The following is a 9,609-nucleotide window of genomic DNA, read 5'->3' on the forward strand; positions in this document are numbered from 1 at the left end:
ATTCACTCATCAGGAACATCCTAAACACCTGTATCTCATCACCAATCATTATTCCCTAACTGGCTGAGAGAACATTGTGACAATCGGGGAAATGAGATAGTAGATGTTCTTGTTCAGGCTGTGGCAGGTCACGCAGGTCAGTCCCACAGATTACAATCATCCTGCCAGTCATATCAAACAACCGCTCTGGAGAAAAAAAGCACACAAATCCGATTGATAGAAGAGATCATGTACTACAAACTCCTAAGTTGTTTCGGATTATCAATCGTAGTGACAAACTTACGGCCATTCATTTCATTTCTAATACTTCCTAATAATGTCAAACTTATTGTTAATACTCAAACTATTTTCAGAAGTATCACCAACTCTTATAATTGATTTCCTCGCAGTTCTTAGGTTAAACTGAAATTTTTGGAAACGGAGAGAGTGGACGTGAAGACAAAGATACAACCTCTTTAATTTGTAAAATTTTTTTCGCAAAGTTTTCAAAAATCTATAAGTACGATGATAGTATATTCTTATAGCTTATCTCTATAGAAGATCGGATGAAGGAAATTATAGAAAAAATTAACTAAGAATTCAACCGTAGAATACACCATCACAAACCGAACTATCTTTCTCCCAAGTAATACCTGAAAAAATTCTCACTGGGTATAGAAAGCTCAGAACTTACCTGTTCTTCTATTCTATTGTACACATTATAACAAACGTAATCGAAACGGAGGAAAATTGATCTTGTCTGCTTACGTTTCTAATGAACAGTGTCTTGTACTGGATGTTTTCATTTTTACGTTACTGGCATAAAAGTGCTAAGAAAAGATGTCTCCTGAATGGGAGCTAGGTTTCATATAACACATTTCTTTACTTTCCGTCCAAGTATATAACAGGATTATCTTGTTTTACGTTTTCACCCTTAGAATTTTTCTAGTCAACAAAAGACAAAACGTCAAAATATTGCCACTGATTTAAAATGCTCTGCATTTGCTCTCCAACAAGTCGAAATTGTTGTCCACATTTTTACTTATGTAAAAATGTGGACAACAATTATTAGAATATTACAATTTTCTAGATAAAACATTGCAAAAATACCACAAGTAAGTAGTCTAAAATAGTTTATTTTAATGTACTAACTGGAAATACTCCGGATTTGACCTGTCCTTTGAGGCTGATCCTCTGGTGAATAGACGGAATCAGCTTCGCGAAACGACGTATTTTCTCTTTCCAAACTCCTTTTACCTTTCACCTATCCCCCTTCTAATTTTATCTTCTTCTCAATTTATTTCTCTTCAAGTCATACCGCAGAATAAAGCCAGTTTCTTTTGTATTTTTTTCTGTTTGAAAGAGTAATTATCATTACAATCTGAAAATTTTATTTGCAAACATTTATTGTCCGCAAACAATCACAAGAACAATAATATTTTATTGTTACGGAAGGCAATACTTTTCCATTATTTCGATCTCTTCTATGAAAAATTAACGTTTTATGCCATTTAAGTTTTTCTTGCATTTAATTGGATATTTTTACATTAGAAAAAATAATTAATGCAGAAAAAAATCATTCGTTGTTCGTGTGAATCAAATATGACCACAATTAAATTTACCTTCTTGAAATGTAATTGAAATTTGTGAATCGTATCGAATGGAATTCTATGTCTTACGTCGTTAATTAAAATCGAAATTGTTTTCGTCTTAGGTGTTTAAAACGTAATAATTTTATTCGAATAGTTTATCTCCGGTTAAATATATTATTTCGAAAATTTCAAATATTTATAAAAGTCTAATGATAATTTCCTTCTGATTTTAATACTAAGATATGAAAGGAATGTGTTAAAGTATGAAAGTTTAATACATTTAAAAGGTGCTTGCTGTCGAGATTCGGTAAGTGCGGCCATGAAGGTGCACATAGGTAAAGATTAACTGATGTTATATAGCAGACATGGGCAAATGCGACTCTTGCTGAAAGTATTAATTTCTACTTTTTATTATTATTATTTTTACAATTTTATTTCCACGATTTTGTAAAAATATGTTTATTAAAAAATTCAATATTTGCTTTATATTTATATTATATAATAAAATCGAGGTATAGAACTGCGGCTCCCATGCATTTTGCAAAATCTACATTTCGGCTTCCACTGAACTTTTGCTTGCCCATCCCCGTTATATAGTGTAAATGTTAAGTGTAGCATTAACACATTAATATATCTTAAAACGTAAATGATCTGAAACAATTTGATGAATGTTGTATACTTCAGCATTTGTAGACATTTAATCTTTGTGAATGAATTTTTATTAAACGAAAATATATAATTGCGTTATTGAATCGATTGAAAATTACTTACGAGATATTGAAATTCTCTAAAAATATCTTTTTTTTCTCTCTTTTACTCGAATTTCTCGGCTCTGGCAAATTCAAGTTATTGTCGGATGTAATCAATTGTCGGAGTGAATTGTTACTAGGGTTTTGTTGAATAAACTAATTTTTGTTAATTAATTTCAGCGATTAAAATATTTTAGCATTATTTAAATTTTGTGAAGTTATACTTCTCCATTATTAAATACAGTAGGCCTATATTTTTGTGGCCGTCACCTTATTAAGCAAATAGTCGAGGCGGTACAGACGAAGTCTATCTTTCGGGAGATCCGGGTTCGGTTTCCGGGTCTGTTCCGAAAATTTATATAGACGAGTCGAGCCAATACGTCAAGCGAAATTCTTATTTTTAGTCTGGCCTAAGGTGGAGAGAGTCCCCCTAAGGCGGAAAAATTATAATTATTCTTGTATATGAATTTCTCTTTAATCCAAACTTTTGTTGGATTAAAAAGACGTTCATACACGTGAGCCCTTTTTTTTTTACTCTTTCCGCCCTGTGAGCACTAAGAGGACCTCTTTTTGCAAGCCCATTATGGGTTCGGCCAGGCCCACAATGGGGCTGCCGAGTGGTGAGGGACGGGGCCCGACATATCCGAACGGACCACCCCCGAAAAATTCCTGGAGATTTTTCGACCCGTTCGGATTCGAACCCGGGTCCCCAGAGCGGTAGGCTGCCACCTTGACCGCTCGGCCATCCGGCCGCTATACACGTGAGCCAATATATAGCAACCATAAAACAGAAAAATCGTGAAGAAATTATAATTAATTTTTATTTGTTTGTTGTTTGCATACTGCAGCGCGACTGGCCGAGAGGGGATGCTTCTCGGGAGGAGTTTCTAGTGAAAACTGGCCCTTATTTAGACATTACAGAAGCGGAAAATTCCACGATGGCGAGGCGCGAACCCACGACGAACACTTACAATCAACACTTATAACAACGTGTGAATCATTTTTAAAAATTGGAACGAAACGATGTGTTCCCCGTATTTTTATAAACATGTTTTAAATTGAAATATTCCTCCCCAATTGGATAATGTTATTAAAAATTTGGTAATAATTAAAATAATTAATAACGCATCCTATAATTTTATATAATTATATTATTTAATATCTCACGGAAAAGATTCACTAACAATTTTTAAATTAGTTAATTTTTTTCATTACCAAAAACATAATTAAAAATTTATCCGACATGTTTCGCACACGTCATATATATATATATACAGTATATATATTATAAACAACTTCCCCCTAATGGCAAAAGTAGGAACTAAAGTGCAGCCGATAAATAACAAATCGGTTTGAAAATTAGATTTTATAAAGTGGTGTCAAAAACGATTCATTCCGTAAAGTTATGTTAAAGGAAACAAACGTAAGTTACACATTTTGATGTTTTCTCCGTCGCCAATCCTCCAATTGTTTATATTTAGACGTCTCCATTTATTTAACCTGTCAACAAAGTTCAATAACTCGTTTAGGCCTAAATCTGTTGGCAAGTTTGGGATTTCGTAAGCCCATAAAAGTGACGTAAATCGCAAATTTCCTTTTCTAGATCGCATTCTAGGTTACTTTTTTCTCCGTGGATCGTCTCTGCCTTCGTATTAACCGTACATATGATTTTAAGGCCGTATTTTAGTTTAAATCGACGAGATTCTGGCTCTGACACGTTAAACACGGAAAATTAACACCTGGACAAGTAATCTGAACTGTGGATCTGTCGTTAGATAAATGTAATTATCACTCGGATGACTATAAACAGGTAGAAGTGGTTGGCTGCGGCATGGTCTTTGGTAAATTATATTTCACTCTCATTAAAAAATTATTCATAAATAATAACCGTGATTGTTTATGGTTTGTGTCCGGAGTGTTCGGTGTAATTGTGGCCCTGGACGGAGCAGTTGGAGTCGGGAGCGGAGATGGCGAAACGTGCGACCCTTCGCCGGAGTGTTGTTTGGATTACGTGCGGCGGGATGGTCGACCTACCCGTCGGGATAAACGGTCCGGGTGGGGGCTCCCGGTGATTGATGGCACAGACCGAAATCCGTGCGTGATCGGTCCGTCGGAACCAGTTTGGGTTGGCCGTCTGGGTGGGAAGCGTCGTGAGACGACCCCGTTCTCGACGTGTAAGAATAACGGGTCGTCTCGGTAGTGGTGACGGGAAAAAGTATTGCTCGTCGCTCTTCTGGTGGTTAGAAGACTGGGAAGAAGAAGAGCTTTGTGTTTCGGGTTAGTTTTTTTAAGGAATATGTATTATCGAGCTTGCTTGTCTGTCCTGGTTGCCTGTCGGGCTCTCGATGAAGGAAAACCTAGTCGTCGACCACTGTAAATGAGTGCATGACTTGCCGGTTGACTACTGGGTGAATTTTGTATTTCGTGTTACTCTACTTTGTAATAAAAAATGTCAAAGTCCAAAACAGTTTTGAATGGTTGACTACTGTTACCATTACCCTATTATATGATTTTGGTTTATCATCTGATTTTTTCTTTTTTTTTCAATCATCCTTTTTACAATTTTCTTTACATTAATTAAAGCATATCTGTTTTACTTCTTTAAATATCATTATTTGAAGTTAAAAATTTTTATAGATGCTGAAATTTTAAAAGATAATTCTGCTCACTATATGGCATGTGGACTCAAAAAGGTTTGTCACATCATCCCTGATATATATATCAGGGATGACTTTATACATACATACATACATACGTAGATATACATACCCATGCGTAGTAAGTGTAATGTTGTTTCTCATGTTTTATGAGCTTTTGCCATCTGTAGTGAAGTAGAAAACAGCTTATTTTTAGTATTGTTATGAGAAATAGTTCTGAAATAGTTTTTTGCTTTTAAATTTTATCCCATTTTTGAGGGTCTTAAATTCCATATAGGCTCTGATTTTGGGGTGGCTATATTTTGTGTAGGGTTACGTGTAGGCTGTCAGTTCCTTTGACTTTTTTGCTCCTGTGAGTATGGTCTATGGCTCTGATAATGTCCGAAGCATCTTGTTCAAAGTTGCATTTTTACTGACCCACATACAAAGTGCTATAAACAAAAAATCGTGGACTACTTATTCACCCTGCACCATTTGAGCCATCGTTATTAGGGTAATTATTTACAATTTGTAATTTATGTAAGGAGACATCCATAATGACATATTTGGGGATACATTATTACTTTATGAAGTCAATGACTAAAGCAAGAATAGTTTCTGCCTTTGATTTTTTTCAAGATATTTATATGCATTTCTTGCAAAAAATATTTCAGAATTTATGTAGAAAATAAAAGAATGCAATTAGCATAACACAGTTTAAAAAGTAGCGTTTTGTCAATAATTATAAACAGTCACATATTACTTATGGTAGATTATAAATGATCTTAAGAGAGAAATAAAAGAAATTTATTCGGTGATTTAAAAACAAATGAAAGTAAAGATAGACATTGAATATTTTGGATTTGTTAAGCAGATTTTTTATAATAATAGAAGTTTCATTTAGTCCAGTCTTGATTAATTGATAATAGTATTGGATAGTATAATTTCTTCTGTTAAAATGTATCAAAATTTTATAAAACATCTGGATACTCTTTAACAGTGGATTTGATATTTTGTTGAATCGAAAAATGATTATTCAAAATTAATTAATTATAAACAATAGTACATGCTACTGATTTTAATGAGGATTGTTGTTCGACTGATAAAAACATTCATCCTTATTTTAAGAAATATTCAGTCTAGCTAGCTGAAAACAATGTATAAATGTATTTAGCCATTAATCTTATAACAGTGTGTGGTAAGACATATAACAAAGATTTCTTGATTAGTATATTTATAATTTTATATCAAATTATAATAGTTAGTTTCAAAACTTATGTTAATAGAATAATGTCATAATTTGATAAGCAATACATTATCATTTTAAAACTTATCTTATCTTAATGTAATTGTATATAAAAGAGAACATCGCAGTCGTACGTCATTTTGTATTTCTTGTATATAACATTTAACATGTTTACATTTTATTTACAGAAGGATCATTTACACTTACATTTACGCAAATGTATCGTTCCTGCTTGAGGTTTGTTGAAAATATCGTCAAAAAAGATAACAATAAGAATCAAGTAGAAGTGTATAAAAACACGGCTAATAATATTTATCATGAACGTCAAGTTAAAGAACTGTGCGCTCTTCACGCACTCAACAATCTCTTCCAAAATGCCACTGCATTTAGCAAAGAGATGTTAGATGATATCTGTCACCAGTAAGTTTAATAAAATTGTTCTGTATTATAAATTTATGTCATGTATTAAGAACATGATTTGTGATCATGAATATCTCACACCTTAAAAATAACTTTTATTTCTAGACTTTCTCCAGGAAATATTGTCAACCCACACAAAAGTATGCTCGGTTTGGGAAATTATGATGTGAACGTCATCATGAAAGCACTACAGTATAAACATTACGAAGCTATTTGGTTTGATAAAAGAAGGTAAATTATTTTTTTATATAAACAAAATATTAGTTTAATATTTAAATCTTTCAATTTTGAATAATATAAACATATTTTATTGATAAAACTGGTAAATAATCCAGCAACAGACAGTTTATTTGATCATTTCAAATTCTAAAATTAATTTTAATCAGTTAGTAAACAAATCAATGCAAATCACTGTCAGATTAACATAATTATCTAAAGTTAATTGTTAAAAAACAAAATAAAACTTTTGAGAATACAAAAGAATATTTAATACATAATGTTTCATTTTAAATATTAATGAACAAATTAGTTAAGTTTTTTAATATTTTGTCTGTCTAATTCTAAATGAGAATTATATAATTTTAAAAAATTAAATAGTTTTAAGTATTACTTATTACACAAACATTTAAATTTTTATTTTATTTTCAGGGATCCAAGTTGTATCAATTTGTCCCAAATTAAAGGATTCATTTTAAACATTCCAAGTGAAATGAAATTTGGTTTTATTCCTCTTCCAATAAACCGCAAACATTGGATTGCTGTTAGAGAAATAAGTGGGATTTATTACAATCTAGATTCAAAACTAGATTCACCTGTAGTATTAGGAAATGTAAGTTAATTTATCTCATATATGTGTTTGTCGACAAAAAAGTAATTCCGTACGTGTGCCAATTACATTTCATGTTTTAATTTATATATTTTAAGGATTTTTTTAAACATCAAAGCTTATACTTGAATAAATTTTATTTTTTAGGAGACCGAACTGTTGACGTATTTAAGAGAACAAATAAATAGCAAAGAACGTGAGATATTTGTCGTAGTTAGGCAAGAATTAACGGATTCTTGGCGAAATGACATCAAACTGGAGTCGAACCGATCGCTAACTGGAAGTGGCATTAGCACAACGGTACTCTCGTTAGAACAGGAGACATATAATTATATATTACCGGATACAGTAGTGACAGCATTCGTCAGTCCTGCTTCTTCTTTGAATAAAAAAGACAAGCGCATTATGCAACTCAGACAGCCAAAGGCCACAAATGAAAAATTAACCAGTTTTTCCTTTTCCGATACTGAAAGCACTTTAACGTTACAGTGAGATTTTGAAATATTTTTGCTCAGTGCCAGCCAAGCGTCGTTTTTGCTGCTTGTGTCATCAATATCCGTCCTTTGCTGTTGATTTAGAAGATTAAATTTTACAAATCAACAACAAATTGTGTATAAATAAATTTTATATTTTAAAAGTGCAACGTTTAATTGCCAATTGGGAGCCAAGATGCCGTCTTCTTTTTATTGCGTTAAAATTTCCGTAAACTTACTTTTAAGTGATAGAAACTAGTCGGTGCGAAACGTCTGCAAATATATTTCCATATTTTTCTTTGGTCTTTTTGGGCAACAATAACAAAGACGAGCCATTCTTTATATATTTTTTTTATATATATATATATTTGCATTGTAATTATAGGACATTTGGGATTTAAAAATTAATATAAAATGTTTCATGTTGTATATAAGTGTAATAAACATTTATCATTGAATATATTTACATAGTCTATGTATACTATAACAGTTAATACTAATGTATTGTTTATAAACTTTTTTGTTAAATAAATTGTCACAAAATATTTTCAGATTCTCACACAGTTCAAGTAATTTCAAAGTTTCCAACATGCAATTTTATTCATAATCCATTTAAACAATATATATTTATATATCTCACAATAAATATACAAATAAGTACATATATAATTTCATGATTTTCTACATCACCAACAGAAGAAAACCGCAATTTATATCCTGACATCGTCAGTAACCTCATTGTCATGTCGCTATCAAATCCACTAGGTCAGTGGCAACATTTCATAAATAGCCTTTTTTTTTTACATGATTTACTTAACAATATACAAATAACCTCTTCAGATTTCATATTTGTGGACAGTTTGTAGGAAGGGAAGATGCGCGATGTTCTTTCGAAATTACAATGCCAAAATGAACATGCATTAAATAAATAATTACTGATTGATTAGAGAGGTCATTCCTAACGTGCAACGAAATTAAACAAATTCAACATCTGCTAAATCATTCTAATGATAAGGACAAGAGTTGAAATTGCATATAAAACATTTTAAATAGCGATAGATTAGTAGCAATTCCGATATTCAATTTGCATAATTGAACACGGAGCTAAGACTTGTCTAATTTAAGAAATATAAGATTTGGGAATGTGTGATGATTATATGAAATGTATATAATTTTTTTTTTACAATGATACTACTATATTGTATATATATATAATTTTTTTATAGTGTTATTTTAAAAATCTACTAACACATAAATTAATTTAAATTACATAGGAGCTCAATTGTGACCAAACAGAGGGGGGGAAAATTAATTCACTACATGCAACCCAGATTTCGGTGCTGACTATAAACATTGGAAAAGTTAAACTATACGGTGAGGTCCATTTTAATCTTTGTTCATTCAATGTCTTAAAATTGTCTCCGACGACTATAGTCTGAGCAACGTCACGTCGGACCAATTGGTTAAAAATGGCAAGATGTTTTCGTAAAAAAATGAAAAAGTCCAAGAGGATAACATTCTTGTAGAAATGCACATAATTTGATGAATGCTGCTAATGGCAGCTAATTCCAGAGGCAAGTACTTAAATTGGTTGGTAAGCATTGGAAATACTTATGCTGGCTTGGAATGATTGGATACTAATCTTTGGCAGTGCAGTGAATTTTGTGCCATTTCATAAATTAGGAACA

General features: G+C 31.9%; 1 protein-coding gene and 1 long non-coding RNA gene across 4 annotated transcripts; one reads left to right on the forward strand and one right to left on the reverse strand.

The window, feature by feature from the left end:
• Positions 1–374: 374 nt before the first annotated feature.
• LOC111623183 lies at positions 375–2,531 on the reverse strand. Of its 2 annotated transcripts, XR_002756407.1 has the most exons (4): positions 2,343–2,531; positions 1,132–1,331; positions 748–924; positions 375–632 (listed from the first exon to the last, which is right to left on the reverse strand). It is a non-coding gene; the product is annotated as an uncharacterized LOC111623183 (long non-coding RNA). The 2 variants fall into 2 exon arrangements; XR_002756406.1 differs by having other exon boundaries at positions 375–924.
• A 1,090-nt stretch (positions 2,532–3,621) lies between these two features.
• Positions 3,622–8,466, forward strand: LOC111623185 (josephin-1-like). 2 transcript variants are annotated; one of them, XM_023365673.1, is made up of 5 exons: positions 3,622–3,743; positions 6,391–6,622; positions 6,728–6,853; positions 7,271–7,451; positions 7,596–8,466. In XM_023365673.1, the coding sequence occupies exons 2-5, from the start codon at positions 6,420–6,422 to the stop codon at positions 7,938–7,940; spliced, it is 855 nt and encodes a 284-aa protein (XP_023221441.1). In that variant the 5' UTR covers positions 3,622–3,743; positions 6,391–6,419; the 3' UTR covers positions 7,941–8,466. The 2 variants fall into 2 exon arrangements, with proteins under 2 accessions (XP_023221441.1, XP_023221442.1); XM_023365674.1 differs by lacking the exon at positions 3,622–3,743 and adding an exon at positions 3,808–4,130.
• The last annotated feature ends 1,143 nt before the right edge of the window (positions 8,467–9,609 follow it).

Source organism: Centruroides sculpturatus, unplaced genomic scaffold (genome assembly GCF_000671375.1).
Source record: "Centruroides sculpturatus isolate CEXI.00-Female unplaced genomic scaffold, Cexi_2.0 scaffold8, whole genome shotgun sequence".
Classification (NCBI taxonomy): domain Eukaryota; kingdom Metazoa; phylum Arthropoda; class Arachnida; order Scorpiones; family Buthidae; genus Centruroides; species Centruroides sculpturatus.